This window comes from Cetorhinus maximus, chromosome 11 (assembly GCF_964194155.1).
Source record: "Cetorhinus maximus chromosome 11, sCetMax3.hap1.1, whole genome shotgun sequence".
In the NCBI taxonomy this organism is placed as follows: domain Eukaryota; kingdom Metazoa; phylum Chordata; class Chondrichthyes; order Lamniformes; family Cetorhinidae; genus Cetorhinus; species Cetorhinus maximus.
The window spans coordinates 116,111,479-116,133,506 of NC_135889.1; the positions used below are offsets into that span (position 1 = coordinate 116,111,479).

Below are 22,028 nucleotides of genomic sequence, written 5' to 3' on the forward strand. Positions count from 1 at the left end.
GAAGGCTGTGGAGGCCAGGTCATTAGTGTATTTAAGACCGAGATAGATAGGTCCTTGATTGGTAAGGGGATCAAAGGTTACGGGGAGAAGGCGGGACAATGGGGTTGAGAAACTTATCAGCCCTGATTGAATGGCGGAGCAGACTCGATGGGCCGAATGGCCTAATTTCTGCTCCTATGTCTTATGGTCTTATGGTCAATCCAGACAATGGAGCACAAAATCCAGGTTGACACGCCCGGTGCAACACTGTGTGAGTGCTGCACTGTTGTCTTTCAGATAAGATCTCAAACTAGATCTCAACCATAATGCCCTGTCTGCCCCCTCAGGTGGACATATAAGACGCCATGATACTATTTTGAAGAAAAGCAGAGGGGTTTTCCCTGGTATCCTGGCCAATATTTATTCCACAACCAACATAATTTTTTTTAAAATCTGGTCGTTATCACATTGCTGCTTGTGGGAGCTTGCTGTGCACAAATTGGTTGCCAAGTTTCCTACATTACAGCAGTGACTATACTTCAAAAGTATTTTATTGGCTGTAGAGTTCTTTGGGATGGTCAAAGGTTGTGTAATGTGATATATTTTCAGATACGGTTTCATAGGAAGGTAGGAACACGTGTAGGCCATCCAGTCCATTGAGCCTGTCCTACATCCAGGTAGATCCTGGATGCCAGGAGCTCTTCAATGCCTAATCCATGTTAATAAATTGCATGTTTATTGAGATTGCTTTGTTTTCCCTCTGTACTTTCTTATGTTCTTACCTTGGACTGTATCTAGTCTCGGACATCTTGGTTTACTGTCTTATCGTATCTAACAGAACATGTTTCCCTTGTTGTTGATGACTTATTTTGTCATCACTCTTCAGTTTATTAAGATGACAGTGAGTCGCTGCAACGCTACTCAACACATGGAGAGCATCATAGACAATGGCAGATAGACACAAACACTTTCCAACAGTAACCACTCGATAGAAATTGGAAACAAGTTCCTTAAACAATTCTCACCTCCATAACCCACAGGTGCTAAAGTTAATCATAGCACCTCTAACATCTTTACTGGCCACCATCAACTACCCCCACAAAGGATCAAACTGGGCACATCAAATTTTGAAGCTTTGTCATAAGGCACCAGTTCCCCATTGGAGGTTTAAGAGCTACTTGGGAGCTGGAAGGACTTTGATCCTATACATCCTAAATTGTTGAACTTGGAATAAAATCTTCAAGGATTTACCTTGAAGGGACTACCTAGGGTTGATTGATCAATTGGGTGAAGCACGGTTTAATGATGAAGCAAACTGCACATTTATAGAGGACTGCTTTTTCTCCCCTCTGTATTTCCTTATGTTCTTACCTTGGACTGTATCTAGTCTCGGACATCTTGGTTTACTGTCTTATCGTATCTAACGGAAAATGTTTCCCTTGTTGTTGACGACTTATTTTGGCACCACTCTTCTGTTTATTAAGATGACCAGACATCCACCTTCCACCTTCAGTTCATCTAATCTCTCCTGCCCATATCCATATCAAATCCCATTCGCTCATCAACCCCTCTGCTCCCCGACATACATTAGCACCCCGTCCAGCTATGCCACGATTTTAATATTCACATCCTTGTTTACAAAATCCATCCCGGCCTCACCCCCTTCCTATCTCTGTGACCTCCCCCAACCCTGCAGCCCTCTGAGATCTCTGTGCTGTTCCAATTCAGACTCCTTACACAGCCCCCACCCCACCCCCCCCTCCCCGATTTCCATCACTCTACCATTGGTGGCCATGCCTTCTCTGGAATTCCCTCACTAAACCTCTTCGCATCTCTACCTCCTTTAAGGCATTCAATAAGTCTACATCTCCGACCACCAAATGTCTCTTTCTTTACCTCGGTGTCAAATATCTTGTTTGATTACGCTCCTGTGAATTACTTTGGGATGCTTTACGATGTTAAGGGCACTATATGAATACAAGTTGTTGTTATAACATGGCACTTCCAAGGAAAAGTAAACCAAATTTTCTCTTTTCTCTCATAGGATCCAGACAATTACATGAAGTTACAGCTCAGTTCTACAAGTCAAATATTCAGTTTTGATCTTAAGTATGAAAATGTGAACACGGAGTGTCTGCAAAACATCAGTGAGAGGCAAGCGTATAGCATTTTGCTGTACAAAGAGGGCAAAACACTGCTTTGCAAGCTGGTCAGTAAAAATCATTACCAAGGCCTTCTAACACTTAGATAAGCGAGTTAGATTAACCCCAGGGTGAATGCTGTAGAAACTGCACCTTACCACCTCAATTATTGGGTGTCTGATTTCACACTTTCTCTCTTTTCCAACCGGCTTCACCTCAGTGACCATTTTCTGGGGTCTGGCTTTTGCCTGAGCGAGCAGGGTCCTGGAGGCAGGACCCTGGAAGTGAGATTCGGGGGGGGGTTCAGGAGGCAGGATTCGGGGCAGGTTTGTTTCCAGCTCGCAACCCCGCCCCCGACGAAAAGCAGAGGAAGCTCCCGATTTTGGTTGAGGCATGGTGTTAATGGATAATGATGAAATTGGGTGAAGCATGATTTAATGATGCAGCAAATTGCACATCTGTTGAGGATAGATAGACTCAAAGTAAACTTGCACAGAATCACACAGTGCAGAAGAGGCCCTTCGGCCCATCGAGTCTGCACCGACACGTGAGAAACACCCGACCTACCTACCTAACCCCATTTACTAGCACTTGGCCCATAACCTTGAATGTTATGGCGTGCCAAGTGCTCATCCAGGCACTTTTTAAAGGATGTGAGGCAACCCACCTCACAACCCCTGCTTCATCTCCCCTCTGTATTTCCTTATGCACCTACATTGGACGGTATCTGATCTCGGACATCTGGGTTCACTGTATTGTTTGTATTTAACGGAACAAGTTTCCCTTGTTGTTGACGACTTATTTTGTCGTCACTCTTCTGTTTATTAAGAAGATCAGATGTCCAGCTTCCACCCCCCATAACCTTCAGCTCATCCAATCTCTGCTGCCCGTATCCTAACTTGCACCAAATCCCAATCGCTCATCAACCCCTTTGCTCCCCAACATCATTAGCACCCCATCCAGCTATGCAACGATTTTAATATTCAAATCCTTGCTAACAAAATCCACCCCGGCCTCACCCTCTCCCCATCTCTGTGACCTCCCCCAGCCCTGCAGCCCTCCGAGATCTCTGTGCTGCTCCAATTCTGCTTCCTTACACAGCGGCCCCCACTCCGATGTCCATCACTCCACCCATTGGAGACCGTGCCTTCAGCTGACTGGGCTCTGAGCTCTGGAATTCCCTCACTAAACATCTCTGCCTCTCTACCTCCTTTAAGACATTCAATAAGTTCTATGTCTTTGACCACCAAATGTGGCCGGGGTGAGGGAGGGTGGGGAGAATGGAAGCGGGGCACCAGGGGAGCGGGCCCAACTTGGCAGCCATTGCTGTGGTTGCCGCTTGTACATTATTTAATAAATGCAAGCCTCTGCATCTTTAAATTGGCCAGGTAGAACGGTGGAGAGCTGGAACGCGGGGCAGGGTAGAGAAATGTTAATGTTATTTGAAACATATAAGATCGTGAGGGGTCTTGACAAGGCGAATGTGGAGAGGATGTTTCCCCTTGTGGGAGAATCTAGAACTAGGAGTCACTGTTTAAACATAAGGCGTTGCCCATTTAAGACAGAGATTTGGAAAAATTATTATTCTTAGAGGGTCATGAGTCTTTGGATCTCTTCCTCAAAAGGCAGTGGAAGCAGAGTCTTTGGATATTTATAAGGCAGAGCTAGATAGATTCTTGACAAGCTAGGGGTGAAAGGTTACTGTGGGTGGGCCGGAGTGTGGGGTTGAGATTAAAATCAGATCAGGTCTTATTGAGTGGCGGAGCAGGCTCGAGGGGCCGAATGGTCTACCCCTGCTCCGAACTTGTATGTTTGTACGTAATTAAAATTTCACCGCGGGTAATAGATTTTCTGTCAATCAAATAAAATGTTTTTCTCGCTGCCAATCTGCTCCCAACAGGCTGGAGCTGTTTAGCTTTACACAGCTTGCTGTCCCCACGAAAATTCCCAAACCTTAGAAGGCGGGCTCTTAGTGAACTGCTTAATTACCTAAATGCGCCCAATTAACGATGCAGGCGACGTCACCTTCCTGCCTGTCTCCCACTCTGCACCCGTATACTGGCAGGGTTGGGAACAGAGATTGTTACGCCTGACATCGGTGCCATGTTCTTTGTCACCCGCCTCCATTCTGAACCAATCCTGGCAAGGTAAGCCTGGCCTCTGGTCTCTGCGACTGAGGGTCACACTGGGATTAAGGCAATTACCCACCCCATCACTGCGGGGAGCTATTCAAATAGTCCCTTCTCCCCTTTAGCCCGGAAAGTTCTTCCCCTTCAATCCACTTTTGAAAGTTACTGTTCCACCACCCTCTCAGGCCGCGCATTCCAGATCACAATAATTCATTGCGCAAAAAAAAATGCTCCTCATCTGCTTCCTGGTTTTTTGGCTTAAATCTATACCCTCCCATTATTGATTTCCCTGCCAATGAAACCTGTTTCATTAGATCATAAGAATTAGGAGCAGGAGTAGGCCCCTGCTCTGTCATTCAACAAGATCATGCCTGATCGAATTGTGACCTCAACTCCACTTTCCTGCCTTCCCCCCCGCCCCCCCCCCCCCCCACCCCCAACCCCGACCTATAATCTTTGACTCCCTTGTCAATCAAAAACCTGTCTAACTCAAACCTTGAATATGTTCAATGACCCAGCCTCCAATGCTCTCTGGGGTTGAGAATTCCAAAGACTAATGACCCTCTGAGAGAAGAAATTCCTCTTCATCTTGTTCTTAAATGGGAGGCCCCTTAATTTTAAACTGTGCCCCTTAGTTCTAGGTTCCTCCACATCCTCTTAGCTTCTACCCTTCAAGTCCCCTCATGACCTTATATGTTTCCATAAGGCCACCTCTCATTCTTCTAAACTCTGATGAATATAGGCCAAACCTGCACAACCTTTCCTCGTAAGGCAAGCCCTTCCTCCCAGGAATCAGTCAAATGAACCTTCTCTGAACTGCAGCTAACGCTCTTATATCCTTCCTTAAGTAAGGAGACCAAAACTGTACCCAGTACAGTAGGTGTGGTCTCATCCATGCCCTGTACCCCTCGCTTCCCCTTACTTGTTCTGTCGTGGTTTTGAACACCTCCATGAAATCTCCCCTGTGCTCTAAGGAGAAAAACCCCAACCTTTCCACATAATTATCTCCTTATCTCTGGCACTGATCCAGTAAATCTCTTCACCCTCTCTAAGGCCTTGATGTTCTTCCTGAATTGTGTTGTGCAGAAATAAAGACAATGCCCCAGCTGAGATCTAACCAGTGTTCAATGAAGATAATAGTATATCGTACAATAGTCAATCCTTTTATTCACCCCTAGCCTCCAATATCTGTAACAAACTTGATTATATTTACACCACGTCAGTGTTCCTCTCAACTTTCTCCTCAGGATTCTCTTTGATTCCACCTCGCTACCTTCCTCGTCCCATCATTATCACCCTGTTGAAGTTGAGCAGCATTACACTGTGTCCTACACTAACTTATTACTCTCCAGTGCTCCAAAACTGTGGAACAGCCTCAGTATTGCTTCGCTTCTGTGATCTTCAAGCTTTTAAACCTCATGCTATGCATACCCTAACTATGCCTTCTTGCTTTACTTCATCTCCAATCTTCTCAGTCTTTTTGGTGTTCCACACAATAAACCTTGGCCCGTCAAACAAAGAAAGTTTCAAATGGGCCGAGTGCGACATTGACTTATCAACATTTAATTCATTTGGAAGCCTTTCCTTTGTCTTCGGTTTTAAAGTGGCATTCGCCAAGTTCACTGGGACCCCACTACTCCCCACTGCCCTGAAATAGTGGCTGAAGGGAATACAGGAATTTTGGATGCTAATGTCACACAGCACAATTCACCCCAAAAGAATCTACAGAAGGGCAAATGGTGTTAGGAATCAATAATGTCACAGCCTTTCTGTGTCAGCAGCCCGCAGGTTCGAGTCCCACTCTAGGCTGACTCTCCAGTGCAGTGCTGAGGGAGTCAGAGGTGCCGGCCTTCGAAAGGGGAACATTAAACCTCAGAATATGCCCTCTCAGGTGGCTGTAAACCATCCCACGGCACTATTTTGAGGGAGGCAATGGCGTAGTGGTATTGTCGCTGGATTAGTGCCCGGGGACCTGGGCTTAAATCCCATCATGGCAGATGGTGGAATTTGAATTCAATAAAAACCTGCAATTAAAAGTCCAATGATAACCATGAAACCATTGTCGATTGTTGTAAAAACCCAGCTGGTTCACAAATGCCCATTAGGGAAGGAAATCTGTTGTCCTTACCTGGTCTGGCCTACATGTTGACTCTGAAATGGCCTAACAAGCCACTCAGTTGCATCCAACCACTTCAAAGACACAAAGAAGGAACTAAATCGGACAGACCACCCAGCATCGACAACAGCAATCTCAGCCCTGTTGACCCTGTCCTCCTAACTAACATCTGGGGGCTAGTGCCAAAATTGGGAGAGCTGTCTCACAGACTAGTCAAGCAACAGCCTGACATGGTCATCTTCACAGAATCATACCTTACAGATAATGTCCCAGGCTTCACCATCACCATCCCTGGGTATGTCCTGTCCCACCGGCAGGACAGACCCAGCAGAGGTGGTAGCACAGTGGCATACAGTCAGGAGGGAGTTGCCCTGGGAGTCCTCAACATCAGCTCTGGACCCCATGAAGTCTCATGGCATCAGGTCAAACACAGGCAAGGAAACCTCCTGCTGATTACCATGTACTGCCCTCCCTCAGCTGATGAATCAGTGCTCCTCCATGTTGAACATCACTTGGAGGAAGCACTGAGGGTGGCAAGGACGCAGAATGTACTCTGGGTGGGGGACTGCGATGTCCATCACCAAGAGTGGCTCGGTAGCACCACTACTGACCAAGCTGGCTGAGACCTAAATGACATAGCTGCTAGACTGGGTCTACGGCAGGTGGTGAGGGAACCAACAAGAGGGAACAACACGCTTGGCCTCATCCTCACCAACCTACCTGCCACAAGTGCATCTGTACATGACAGTATCGGTAGGAGTGACCACCGCACAGTCCTTGTGGAGACGAAGTCCCACCTTCACATTGAGGATACCCTCCATCGTATGGTGTAGCACTACCACCGTGCTAAATGGGATAGATTTCAAACAGATCTAGCAACTCAAGACTGGGCACCCATGAGGCGCTGTGGGTCAGCAGCAGCAGAATTGTACTCGAACACAATCTGTAACCTCATTACCCGGCATATCCCCGCCCCCCACACTCTACCATTACCATCAACCCAAGCCAGGGGATTAATCCTGGTTCAATGAAGAGTGCAGAAGGACATGCCAGGAGCAGCACCAAGCATACCTAAAAGTGAGGTGTCAACCTGGTGAAGCTATACACAGGACTACTTGCGTGCCAAACAGCATAAGCAGCAAGTGATAGACAGGGCTAAGCAATCCCACAAACAACGGATCAGATCTAAGCTCTGCAGTCCTGCCACATCCAGTTGTGAATGGTGGTGGACAATTAAACAATTCACTGGAGGTGGTGACTCCACAAATATCCCCATCCTCAATGATGGAGGAGCCCAGAACAGCAGTAAAAAAATAAGGCTGAAGCATTCTCAGCAATCATCAGCCAGAAGTGCCAAGTGGATGATCCATCTCGGCCTCCTCCAGAGGTCCCCAGCATCACAGATGCCAGTCTTCAGCCAATTCGATTCACTCCACGTGATATCAAGGAATGGCTGAAGGCACTGGATACTGCAAAGGCTATGGTTCCTGACAACATTCTGGCAATAGTACTGAAGACTTGTGCTCCAGAACTTGCCACACCCCTAGCCAAGCTGTTCCAGTACAGTTACAACACTGGCATCTACCCGGCTATGTGGAAAATTGCCCAGGTTTGTCCTGTACACAAAAAGCAGGACAAATTCAACCCAGCCAATTACCGCCCCATCAGTCTACTCTCCATCATCAGTAAAGTAATGGAAGGGGTGATCAACAGTGCTATCAAGCGGCACTTGCTTAGCAATAACCTGCTCTCTGATGCCCAGTTTGTGTTCCGCCAGGGCCACTCAGCTCCTGACCTCATTATAGCCTTGGTTCAAACATGGACAAAAGATCTGAACTCCCGAGGTGAGGTGAAAGTGACTGCCCTTGACATCAAGGCAGCATTTGACCGAGTGTGGCATCAAGGAGCCCTAGCAAAACTGGAGTCAATGGGAATCAGGGGGAAATCTCTCCGCTGGTTGGAGTCATACCCACAAAGGAAGATGGCTGTGGTTGTTGGAGATCAGTCATCTCAGCTCCAGGACATCACTGCAGGAGTTCCTCAGGGTAGTGTCCTAGGCCCAACCATCTTCAGCTGCTTCATCAATTACCTTCCTTCCATCATAAGGTCAGAAGTGGGGATGTTCGCTGATGATTGCACAATGTTTAGCACCATTCGCGGCTCCTCAGATACTGAAGCAGTCCATGTCCAAATGCAGCAAGACCTGGACAATATCCAGGCTTGGGCTGACAAGTGGCAAGTAACATTCATGCCACACAAGTGCCAGGCAATGACCATCTCCAACAAGAGAGAATCCAACCATCGCCCCTCGATGTTCAATGGCATTACCATCACTGAATCCCCCACTATCAACATCCTGGAGGTTACCATTGACCAGAAACTGAACTGGACTAGCCATATAAATACTGTGGCTACAAGAGCAGGTCAGAGGCTAGGAATCCTGTGACGAGTAACCCACCTCCTGACTCCCCAAAGCCTGTCCACCATCTACAAGGCACAAGTCAGGAATGTGATGGAATATGCCCCACTTGCCTGGATGAGACAACACTGACAACACTGAGACAGCACCTTACAACACTGAAAAAGCTGGACATGGTCCAGGACAAAGCAGCCCGCTTGATTGGCATCACATCCACAAACATTCACTCCCTCCACCACCGACGCACAGTAGCAGCAGTGTGTACCATCTACAAGGTGCACTGCAGAAATTCACCATGGCTACTTAGGCCGCAACTTCCAAACCCACGACCACTACCACCTAGAAGGACAAGGGCAGCAGATAGATGGGAACACCACCACCTGGAAGTTCCCCTCCAAGCCACTCACCATCCTGACTTGGAAATACATCACGTTCCTTCACTGTCGCTGGGTCAAAACCCTGGAACTCCATCCTTAACAGCACTATGGGTGTATCTGCACCACATGAACTGCAGTGGTTCAAGAAGGCAGCTCACCACCACCTTCTCAAAGGCAACTAGGGATGGGCAATAAATGCTGACCCGGCCAGCGAAGCCCACGTCCCATGAATGAATAATTTTTTAAAATTCCAAAGAAGGGCAGGGGAATCCTCCCCGGTGTCCCAGCCAATAGTTATCCCTTAACCTAATGCCACGCAGACAGATTACCTGGTCATGGTCACACAGTTGTTTGTGGGATCATGCTGTGTGCACATTTGCTGTCATGTTTCCTACATCACAACAGTCACTACACTTCAACAAGCATGTCACTGGATGTAAAAGTGCTTCAAGAGTTGCTGGGCTCGCAAACGGCGCCATAAAAATGCAAGTCTTTCTTCCTTTCTTCCTAAACTCCCCACTATTTGTGATATCTTTCCATTCAGCTGGAAGATGAAACGTTGAAACCGCAGAAGGGAAAAGCCACAGTGAGGTAGGACATTGCCCTGTTTAATCCTCAATTCCCTCCTCATTGGCAAATTGTTTCTTCTGTTTGCTGCTCACGGCCTGACTTCTATCTACAGAATCATAAATGCCTTCACTGAAGATATAAACATTACCCTCGGAGACGTGAACTTTGGGAGAATCAACAAGAACTTGAGCAGCTCCCCGTACGCGATCATGGATAGAGGACAGTAAGTGGAGGTTTGTCTGGGATATACTTTGTCATGATGTGTATCTGAGCTTCCATGTCTCCATTGAATGTTGAAATTAGATCATTACAGCACTGAGCCCTCCTCCATAAATACTGTGGTTATGTTAGTGTTTTGGTTGTGGTAGCAAGCGAGCAACCCAGTGATAATGTTCGAGCCCCACCCATGGCGAGCTGTAAAACCGAAATGAATAAATCCTCCTCCAGCCCTATAACCCTCTGGGAACTCTGCATTGCTTCAGTTCTGGTCTCTTACGCGTCCCTGATTTTTACCATCTACAAGGCACAGGTCAGGAGTATGATGGAATACTCCCCACTTGCCTGGATGAGTGCAGCTCCCACAACACTCAAGAAGCTCAACACCGTCCAGGACAAAGCAGCCCACTTGATTGGCACCCCATCCACAAACATTCACTCCCTCCCCCACCGACCCACAGTGTCGGCAGTGTGTGTGCCATCTCCAAGATGCACGGTTCTCTAGAAAAGAGAAGACTGAGGAGTCACCTGATAAGTTAATGAAAGGGCTTGATTGGGTAGACATAGAGAAAATGTTCCACTTATGTAGGAGCCTGAAACTAAAATCCAAAAGTAATATAGTCAATAATAAATCCGATAGGAAACCCAGGGAAAAAAAAAACTTCTTTGCCCAGAGAGCAGTTAGAATGTAGAACTTACTACCACAGGGAGTCGTTTTTTATTTGCTCATGGGATGTGGGCATTACTGACAAGCCCAGCACTTATTGCTCATCCCAAATTGCCCTTGAACTGAATGGCTCGCTCGGCCATTTCGGAGGGCAGTTAAGAATCAACCACGTTGCTGTGGGTCTGGAGTCCCATGTAGGCCAGACCAGGTAAGGACAGCAGATTTCCTTCCCTAAAGGACATTAGTGAACCAGATGGGTTTTTAAAACAATAACTGATTATTTTTATTTTTTCACAGGAGGTGAGCATTGCTGACCAGGTCAGCATTTATTGCCCATCTCTAATTGCCCTTGAGAAGGTGGTGGTGAGCTGCCTTCTTGAACCGCTGCAGTCCATGTGGTGCAGGTACACTCACAGTGCTGTTAGGGAGGGAGTTCTAGGATTTTGACCCACTAACAGTGAAGGAACGGCAATATATTTCCAAGTCAGGATGGTGAGTGACTTGGAGGGGAACTTCCAGGTGGTGGTGTTCCCATGTATCTGCTGCCCCTGTCCTTCTAGGTGGGAGAGGTCATGGGTTTGGAAGGTGTTGTTGAAGGAGCCTTGGTGAGTTGCTTGTTTTCATGCTTACTATTACTTGGGACTAGCTTTCAATTTTAGATTTGATAACTGAATTTAAATTTCACCAAATGCTATGTTGGGATTTGAACCTGCGTTCCCAGAGGATTAGCCTGGGACTCTGGATTACTAGTCTAGTGACCTTACTCCTGTGCCACCTTCTCTCCTGATGTTGTGGCAATAGAATAGCATTTAAGGGGAAGCTAGATCAGTATATGAGGAGAAAGGAATAGAAGGGTTTATTGATTGGGTGAGATGAGATAGGGTGGGAGGTGGACCATATAAAGGCCAGCACAGACCATTGGACCTGATTCTCTGCTGTGCACTCGATGGGACAGGTTTGCAAATGCCACAGGGCCACAACCGGGTTAAATACTTGGTCCCGGGGGCGTGCCTGGATCCCCTCGCCTGGGGTCAGTCTCCAATTTTCAAAACCTGGGCAGAGAGAGAGAGGGAATGGGCAAACCCTCTCAGCCCCAAATTAACAGCCCCAAAAAGCTCCTAGAGAAACTCATTGAGGGGCTGGGAGAAGTCGGAACTGCAATTTGCAGAAGAGAATTCAGCCAACCCAAGCAGTCTGATGGAAGTTAACGCACTGCTGTTAGGCTCATAATTGAGGTGAAGGGAAAGTTTTTAACACATTGAAAATTATCGGACCCTGGGGGATCCTGCACCAGGTCGTGTGCATTACCTCTCATTTGGCTGTTTGTATACCATCTTAAGCTTTTATGCTGCTGAGCTTCCAAGTTCTGTCTGCTCTCTTCAACAAGGCAGCAGCAGGTTTCATCATGGCTGCCGTCTGTCTTTGCCATTAGCACCATGCAGGCAGCTCAGCTCCCACCTCCTAGAGATGCTCGGTGGCACTGATTTCAAACTAGCGCTGTGTGGGTGATATAGCTGAGGCACTAGGGCAGGACCAGGGATTTATCCGAGCAGTCGGCTCCCGACTCTGCTTTGAAAATCCAGCCCGATGTAACTCCTTACTGCCCTCTCGAGGTGGCCTAGCAAACCACTCGGTTGTAAAAGTTTGCCCAATGCCCTCTTCTCAGAACAACTGACAAGCAATAAGTGTGGCATACGAGCAAACACTCAGACATCAACAATTACACGTTGGCCTTGGCTCAGTTGGTAGCCCTCTTGCCTCTGAGTCATGAGGTTGGGGGTTTAAATTCCCAACTCCAGGGATTTGAGCACATCATTCAAACTGGCATTCCCGGTCCGGCACCGAGAGAGAGCTGCAGTGTCAGAGGTGTCATTTTTCAGATGAGGCATTAAACTGAGGCCCTGTCTGCCCTCTTAAGTATCGCAGCATATATGAAGGAGAGCAAGGCAGTTCTCACCGGTGTCCCACCCAACGTTTACGCCTCAACTGACATCATTAAATTAGGCTCTCTGGCCATGTATCTCAGTTGTGTTTCTGGGAGCTTGCTGTGCATAAATTGGCTGACATGTCTCGCTCTATTATAACAGTGTTTACACTTCAAGAAAGTGCTCCCATTGGCTGTAAGCTGCTTTGGGGTATCCTGAGGTGGCGATAGGCACAATACAAAGGCAGGATCTTGCCTTTCATGTTCAGATGACTGTTATTTTGATCCACACCTTGGCATTCTCCTCCTCCGCCGTGCAACCTACCCGGGACGTGTGATTGGTCTTCCAATTCCCCCAAAGGTGGCGCCTCTCTGCAGCGAAGCTGGAGGGTGCAAAAACTTTAAAGGTGACCACCTCACCAAGCCCTGTGCGACCAACCCCCCCCTTCCAAGTGCCGTGCAGCAGCCTACAGGCAGTTCACAGTCGGAGGTGTTCATGGCCTTGACTACTGACTCGTCACACCACCCCCTGTTCCCCCTTTTGGAGTGTTAACCAGGATGGTCTGTGACCTTTGCTAATCTGGAATGGCCCCAGTGGATTGCACCCTTGGCTTTGACTGGGCGGCAGCCTCTATCGGCTGCCTTGACCCCTGTCAGAACCTTGGGACTAGACGGATACGACTCAGAGTTGACTTGGCTCTTCCACGTGCCCCATCTGAGACCGTTTTCAGAGAGTGAACGGGAATGAAAAATCTGGCCTTCTTTTTCCTGATTATTTCTGTCTTTCATGCAGGTACAAAGCAATGGTCAAAGCTGGTACAAAGGAATATGCCCTGGATGTGGGACTGATAGACTTTGGAGCAGCATACACCATCATTCTGGGTCAAAAGGTAGGTGAAAAAAATGGCCAATGTGATCGATTTTATTGGATAAAGACCTGAAACTTTGCAAGGCTATGGGGAAAAGAGCAGAGGCGGTGAGATTAATTGGATAGTTCTTTCAAAAAGCCAGCACAGGCACGATGGGCCGAATAGCCTCTTCCTGTGCTATGAGATTCTACAATCAAGCAAGCATTTTCCAAAAGATTGTTTACTGCACTAATGCAAGTTTTAGAAAAATCTTTTAATGTTGTCTGTTTAGGCAAGGGCTGCAATTTAATACGTTTCTGGATTTAGTAATTCTTAAAATTCTTACATAGGACATGATCATTGGTGGCTAGGCCAACATTTTTATTGCCCGTCCCTAGTTGCCATTGAGAAGGTGGTGGTGAGCTGCCTTCTTGAACCGCTGCAGTCCAGGTGGTGTAGGTACACCCACAGTGCTGTTAGGGAGGGAGTTCCAAGATTTTGACCTAGCGACAGTGAAGGAATGGCGATATATTTCCAAGTCAGGATATTGAGTGGCTTGGAGGGGAACTTCCAGGTGGTGGTGTTCCCCATGTGTCTGCTACCCTTGTCCTTCTAGATGGTAGTGGTTGTGGGTTTGGAAGGTGCTGTCGAAGTAGGTTTGGTGAGTTGCTGCAGTGCATCTTGTAGATGGTACACGCTGCTGCTACTGTGCATCAGTGGTGGAGGGAGTGAATGTTTGTGGATGGGGTGCCATACAAGCGGGCTGCTTTGTCCTGGATGGTGTCAAGCTTCTTGAGTGTTGTTGGAGCTGCACTCATCCAGGCAAGTGGGGAGTATTCCATCACACTCCTGACTTGAGCCTTATAGATGGTGGACAGGCTTTGGGGAGTCAGGAGGTGAGTTACTCACCACAGAATTCCTAGCCTCTGACCTGCTCTTGTAGTCACAGTATTTATGTGGCTAGTCCAGTTCAGTTTCCGGTCAATGATAACCCCCAGGATGTTGATCATGGGGGATTCAGCGGAGGCAATGCCATTGAATGTCAAGGGGTGATGGTTGGATTCTCTCTTGTTGGAGATGGCCATTACCTGGCACTTGGGTGGCACGAATGTTACTTGCCACTTGTCAGCCCAAGCCTAGATATTGCTGCATTTGGACATGGACTGCTTCAGTATCTGAGGAGTCGCGAATGGTGCTGAACATTGTGCAATCATCAGCGAACATCCCACTTCTGACCTTATGATGGAAGGAAGGTCATTGATGAAGCAACTGAAGATGGTTGGGCCAAGGACACTATCCTGAAGAACTCCTGCAGTGATATCCTGCAGCTGAGATGACTGACCTCCAACAACCACAGCCATCTCCCTTTGCACTAGGTATGACTCCAACCAGTGGAGAGTTTTCCCCGTGATTCCCATTGACTCCAGTTTTGCTAGGTGTTATGATCGCAACAGATGTTACTACAGGACAAGTCAAATCCCGGGGTGGAAACTGGCTTGATAGATCCTAACTTTTATTTTTTGTTTACAAACATGGAGGGCAGCTACTGAACAGAGTCGCAGGAGTCTGCTGATGAACTTTTAACAGAAGAATAAAACATTTATTAAACAACAAGAGATGAATCATATGACAATACTCCTTTACCCCAACTATACCTTTACAGATATATACAGATTTGTAAGGATAACACAAGTTACAAAAAATCTATCTTATACTCTAATGTTCACAGTAAGTATACAGTCCATGTAACCCAATAGGTGACCTGTGGTCAGACACACCACACTCTGAAACCAAGTGACAGATGCCACCCAAAGCAGGTGCTATGTATCTCTCATCAACTCCCCTCCCAGACGCTCATCACACTGTGACCCAACTGGTCTCATGGAAACTCTGTCTTTCACTTGAATATCTTCATCAAGGATCCACCTCCGGCGCTTTGATTTCTCGTTCCGATGTTCCTCTCTCCTGGATCGCCATGTGTATTCCAGCTTCGCTTTCCACACACTCTCTCAGATACTCAGCCATGCCCCTCGTACACTACTGCTTCACAGGCCCACAGTAAAGGGTCACCCGCGTTTGGCTGGCTCCTCAGATCTTTTGGCTTCTCGCAAGCCAATTTGCCTTCATTCTGCTCCCCGCAGCTTTGTCTCTTTAATTTGGAGCCCTTCCCTCCGCTCTTTATTTCAACTTCACTGAACAGGTGACTGTTCCAGATTCCTGTTCTTGTCCTTTGACTTAACTGTCGTCTTGGGACCTTTTCCTGTACCACTCCCTGGTTTTGGGACTTTCTTCTTTGCCCTTTGGAACCTGCTTCCTGCAGTTCCCTCTCCTGTGTCCAGCTTCTGCTGGTACCCGCTTCCAACCACACTAAAACAGCTTTCTGTTTTTCCCGGTGTCTCTGTGGGCCCCCCGTTGCTAGGCAAAAGCACAGTTTTTCCTACTTTGTTTTAACCTCCCTAAGCCATTTCAAGGGTCTTAAAACCTCATTAAAAATGCAAGTATACAACAAAGATCCAGACCTGCTGGCCCCACTCACAAGTGAAACCAAAATCCAGGCTTTACCTTTCGAACACACAAATAAAAAATAAATTAAACTTAAACTTAACCTATAGCTTATTCCTAACACATACAAATACACATATAACTTACTTAAATCTAGCTCTAGTTCCTAAAATAGGGCTCCTTGATGCCACACCTAGTCAAATGCTGCCCTGATGTCAAGGGCAGTCACCTCTTGAGTTCAGCTCTTTTGTCCGTGTTTGAACCAAGGCTGTAATGAGGTCAGGAGCTGAGTGGCCCTGGCGGAACCCAAACTGGGCATCAGTGAGCAGGTTATTGCTGAGTAGGTGCCACTTGATAGCATTGTTGATGACCCCTTACATCATTTTGCTGATAATGGAGAGTAGACTGACGGGGCGGTAATTGGCTGGGTTGGATTTGTCCTGCTTTTTATGGATAGGACATACCTGGCAATTTTCCACATTGCCGGGTAGATGCCATGTTGTCTGTACTGGAACAGCTTGGCTAGGGGCGCAGCAAGTTCTGTAGCACGAATCTTCAGCACTATTGCCGGAATATTGTCAGGGCCCATAGCCTTTGCAGTACCCAGTGCCTTCAGCCGTTTCTTGATACCACGTGGAGTGAATCGAATTGGCTGAAGACTGGCATCTGTGATGCTGGGGACCACCGGAGGAGGCCGAGATGGATCATCCACTCGGCGCTTCTGGCTGTTGCAACTGCTTCAGCCTTATCTTTTGTACTGATGTGCTGGGCTCCTCCATCACTGAAGATGGGGATATTTGTGGAGCCTCATCCTCCAGTGAGTTGTTTAATTATTATTATTTATTAGTTGATTGCATCTGCAGATCCTTTAATTAAAGTGTAGGTAATTCGACTTCAATAAGATAAAATACACGTTGAGAAAAAGTTTCGTGAAGACTTTAGTGACTGCTTTCTAGAAGATTCTTTACAGATCTTCCCTCCAAATTCCTGTTGGTGAAGTTGCTGGAGTTGTACTCAATTATTCCCAATTATAATTGCTCCACTATTGGTGTCCATGCCTTCAGTTGCCTGGGCCCCATGCTCTGGAACACCCTCGCTACACTTCTCCACCCCTCGACCTCTCACTCCTCCTTCAAGACGCTCCTTAAAACCTACCTCTTTGACCGAGCTTTTGGTCATCTCCTAATGTGACTTGGTTACTTTGTTTTCTAATGGCCCTATTTCCTCACGTTAAAGGCGCTATGTAAAAAAAAAGTTGTTGTTGATCTGAACACCAGTGGGTCACCCTGCACTTTCTCGTGATATCTCATGTGCTCGGAAGCATTGACTTTGCCCTGTTGTGTTTTGCTCCCCTTTAGCCCGGAGATGCCAGCTTGAAGAGTTGGAAGACCGAAGACATCAAAGCGAATGTCGTGCACATTGCATGGCAAATTCCACAGTACGTCTTGATGTCTGCTGGAGAGGTTATGTTCTCTATAACAGGAGTGGAGTTCTCTTACACACAGGTATTGCATTGTTCGTGAGCCTGTCCGATAATTGCTGGTGTTCACTGACGGAAATCTGATCTGAAATTGGAGCATTAAAATGTTTACATCCGAATTACTAGATGATTTAAAAAAAACCCAAGGTGCCTCTAGTTTGCCCCCCTACGTCACGGTAGTCCTTGACACGACGATAATGGAGTTGTTGGCTAACCATCGCGGTCCATCTCTATCGGTTAGTCTGCAGAAAGCTCAGACATTGTGTGAGGGGAGGTAGCTCCAATGGTGGAATGCTTTGGGAATCAGAGGTCTAATGACACCTGTTCCTGCAAAGCAGCCATAGAGTTATGGAGACACAGGAGGCCATTCCGCCCATCGAGTCCATGCCGGATCTCCGTAGAGCAATCCTGTCAGTCCCACTCCCCCCGCTCTATCCCTGTAGTCCTGTAAGTTTATTTCCCTCAAGCGCCCATCCAATTTGCTCGTGAAATCGTTGCTCGTCTCCATTTCCATCACCCTCGTGGGCAGTGAGTTCCAGGTCATTACCCCTCGCTGTGTAAAAAAGTTCTTCCTCACATACCCCTGGATTTCTTGCCATAACCTCAAACCTGTCTTCCCTGTCCCTGTACTATCAGCTAATCAGAATAACACACTACACTTAGCACGTCATGTCTCAAATTAGTCCCAGGTTATATCGCAAAGTAGGAAGGGGCCATTAAGTCCAACAAGCCTATTTTTTTCCAATACAAAGGACTTGTCAACATATTAGAGCCAACATTGCTTCCCTTACTCCAGACTTCTGTCTCTAGAGAGTAGAGTATTCAGAAAGATCCAAAGGTCAGAAATTTCTGTTGGAAAAGGGTAAACATTGCCCTATGTGCTGCTGTTGCTCTCTTCAATTTGCTCCCAGGTCCCCTCCCCCAGATCCTCCAATATGAGGGGAGGGTGGGTGCAGAGGGGTTCTTCGTGCTAGTTCCATTGCCACCTCCTTGGTACGTCCCGGCATTCAGAGGCCCAACTGGTATACGTGTGAAAATTCAGGTCCCCTTCCCACCCTAGTTCCCTAGCAACACTTGACTCAGGCCTACTGTTGCCACAGGGCCCAGGTGCTATCCAATTTGGAAAGTCCAAGACTTTTCCTCCCTGCAGCCATTGAAGACTAGCATCTCTCCAGAAACTGTTAGGAAGGATGTTGGTCCCACTGAATCTTGAGAACCATGTGTAATTATCATAGAATCAAAGAATGGTTACAGCACAGGAAGAGGCCATTTGGCCTGTCAAGTCCATGCCAGTTCTCTGCGAGAGCAACTCAGCTCGTCCCACTTGCCTGCCTTTTCCCCGTAACCCTGAAAGTTATTTCTCTTCGGGTACTTACCCAATTCTCTTCTGAAAGCCACGATTGAATCTGCCTCCACCACCCTTTTGGGCAGTGCATTCCAGAAGACATTTCTTTAAGCAGCACCTTAAACTATGGGGAAAGGTCAGCAAAGTTCTGTTTAGGGAAAAATAAATCCAATGTGTCAAACTTCTCACTTGCTGCTTAAAAAATGTGCTCAGGTTGTCTTTGGCTCTTTAGCCAATCACCTTGAATCTGTGTCCTCCGTTTCTCGATCCTTCCACCAATGGGAATAGTTTCTCCCTATCTACTAAGAACATAAGAAATAGGAACAGGAGTAGGCCATTCGGCCCCTCAAGCCTGCTCCACCAGTCAATAAGATCATGGCTGATCTGGTATTTCGATTTCCACATTTCCATCTAACCCCGATAACCTTTGATCCCTTGTCAAATAAGAATCTATCTACCTCTGCCTTAAAACTATTCAATGACCCCGCCTCCACCACCTTCTGAGGCAGAAAGTTCCAAAGTCGCACAACGCTCTGAGAGAAAAAAAATTCTCCTCATCTCTGTTCCCAAATGGAAATCTGACAGAATTCCTCTCCCTGCTCCTCCACTCCCCTACACACACACACACAGGCTAATTCAGCACAGAGTGAACTCGACACCTTCCTGTGATTCGGTTGGAGAGGAATGGGTGCAGAAAAGATTTTTGAGAATGGTTCCAGGGATAACGATTTCACATTGGAGAAGCTGGGGTTGTTCTCTCCATGGAGGAGAAGATCAAGTGGATTGAGGTGTTCAAAATCACGAGGGATCTGGACAGATTCACACCTCGAACACTGTGTGCAGTTTTGGTCTCCTTATTTAAGGAAGGATGTAAATGCATTGGAGGCGGTTCAGAGGACAGGCTAATTTTAAAACAGTGGCTCCCAATTCTGAACTCACCCACAAGAGGAAACATCCTTTCAACGTCCTGCTTGTCAAGGCCGTTCAGGATCTTGTAAACTTCAGTCAAATCACCCCTCACTCTTCTAAACTCCAGTGGAAACAGGCCCAGTCTGTCCAACCTTTCCTCATAAGACAACCCGCTCATTCCAGGTTTCAATCCAATAAACCTGCTTTGAACCGCCTCCAATGCATTTACATCCTTCCTTAAATAAGGAGACCAAAACTGCACACAATATTCGAGGTGTGAATCTGTCCAGATCCCTCGTGATTTTGAACACCTCAATCCAATCTCCACTTGATCTTCTCCTCCATAGAGAGAACAACCCCAGCTTCTCCAATGTGAAATCGTTATCCCTGGAACCATTCTCAAAAATCTTTTCTGCACCCATTCCTCTCCAATCGAATCACAGGAAGGTGTTGAGTTCACTCTGTGCTGAATTAGCCTCTGTGTGTGTGTGTGTGTGTGTGTGTAGGGGGGATGGGGGAGCAGGGAGAGGAATTCTGCCAGATTTCCGTCCAGGCTGTAGAGTGGGAAAACCCCCAGGAATATTCTCCCCAGCCTTTTCCCCCACCACGGTGCTGTCGTAAAGAGTCGCAGTTCCCCCGATCGCCATCAGATGGAGCCCAAATATCAAGGCAAAGAAATCCATGGAATTATAGGCATCACGAGATGAGAAAAGACTTAAAAGATCTTTTGTTCATCTTCTAACTTCCCGATAGCCTCTCATGCTACAATGGTAAAGGCGGGAGAGAGAAAAGAGGCGACTTAGACCAGTTACTCAGTAGTAATGAAAAATGCTAGAATCTACAGTAAAGTCCCCCCTTTTGCAACCCGCACTAAAGCCTTTGTGTGCCAGATCGCACAAATTGTGGGCCCAATTGTTCACTTATCCACAGTTTTAAACGTGAACAAAATAGGAGTCAACTTTAGAAAATGGTGAAAAAAAGCGAAACCTGATTTACACTGGAGCTAAGAAGACTGCCCATGTAGCCTCGCAGCTTGCTCTACATTCTTTACCCGTGGGGCTCAATTATAATCAACATGTCACATTTTTAAATGGGTCAGCATTGCTCCACTTTTGATTCGGCTTGGATTAAAGGCACACTCTAAACGCTCAGCGAGCTAGCCTGACAACAGACCCCTGCTGTTCCTAAGGTTAGAGATTTTTTTTTTAAGTTTTGCCCTTCCTTGCTGAAGACAAGACGCCATAAGAGTGGCAAATCTTTCCAGGCTCAGAGGATTTGTGCCCTCTTCCCCACTGGTGAGAATGAGGAGCCGCATTTGCAAAGGTGATTCTAGCCATTCTGTGCCGAGTCCACGGGTAGATTGTTGCTGTGCACCGGCCTACAGGTACTTCACCAAAAACATCATGTGCCAATGGCTAGCGTGGTTAAAAATGAGAATGGAAGTGACCAACGGAAAGTAACTGCACAAACCCCATACTGCCCTAGCATTGCTGGAACCTGTTGAAGTGGCTCCCGTTGTAAAGAATGTCCCTTGTTTGCGATTTTGCCATCTGCGAGATTCCGCAGGATAGTAACGGCCTGGACTTCACTGTATTATTAGGGATGTGGTAACAGGGCACTTAGAAAATCACAACACGATTAAGCAGAGTCAACATGAGTTTATGAAAGAGAAACTTCGTTTTTTTTTAATAAATTTGTAGCTAGAAAAGTAGATAAAAGGAAACAAGTGAATGCAGCGTTATAGTTGGATTTTCAAAAAGCCTTATGGGAAGGTGGTGGCAGAGTGGTAATGTGACTGGGCTAATTCCCAGCTAGTGCTCTAGGTGCATAAATTCAATTAATAAAATGAAGTCCGGAATATAAAGCTAGTGTCAGTGATTGTGACCATGGCAACCATTGTCCATTGTCGATAGAAACCCATCTGGTTCACTAATGCCCTTGAGGGAAGGAAATCTGCCGTCCTTACCTGGTCTGGCCTACACATGACTCCAGACCCACAGCAAATGTGGTTAACTCTTAACTGCCCCCTGAGTCTAGCAAGCCACTCAGTTCAAAGGAAATTCAGGATGGACGGCAAATGCTGGCCTTACCAGCGACGCCCACCATCCCGTGAAAGAATTTTTTTTTAAATTGATGAGATGCCACACAAGAGTTTGTTACGAAGGTGCACAGATTTGGGGGTGATATATTGGCATGGATAGAGGATTGGTTAACGGACAGAAAGAAGAGGGCAGGGATGAATGGGACATTTTCAAGATGGCTGGCTGTAGCGTTTGGAGTTCTGCAAGGGTCATTTCTTGCACCTCAGCTATTTACAATCTGCAGCGACGGCTCAGATGAGGGGACTGAGCGAATTGTATGCAGGCTTGCCGACGATACAAAGCTAGGTGGGGTTTTAAGCGATGA

The 22,028-nt window shown here is 46.9% G+C and overlaps 1 protein-coding gene across 1 annotated transcript in view; it reads left to right on the forward strand.

Annotated features, from left to right (window-relative positions):
- Positions 1–22,028, forward strand: part of slc15a2 (solute carrier family 15 member 2) — a 109,589-nt gene that overhangs the window by 77,122 nt on the left and 10,439 nt on the right. Inside the window, exons 17-22 of the mRNA XM_078552780.1 lie at positions 2,024–2,188; positions 9,706–9,752; positions 9,844–9,954; positions 10,912–10,914; positions 13,332–13,428; positions 17,247–17,393. Of these exons, the coding sequence (XP_078408906.1) occupies positions 2,024–2,188; positions 9,706–9,752; positions 9,844–9,954; positions 10,912–10,914; positions 13,332–13,428; positions 17,247–17,393 (570 nt within the window). The remainder of the gene's footprint in view (positions 1–2,023; positions 2,189–9,705; positions 9,753–9,843; positions 9,955–10,911; positions 10,915–13,331; positions 13,429–17,246; positions 17,394–22,028) is intronic.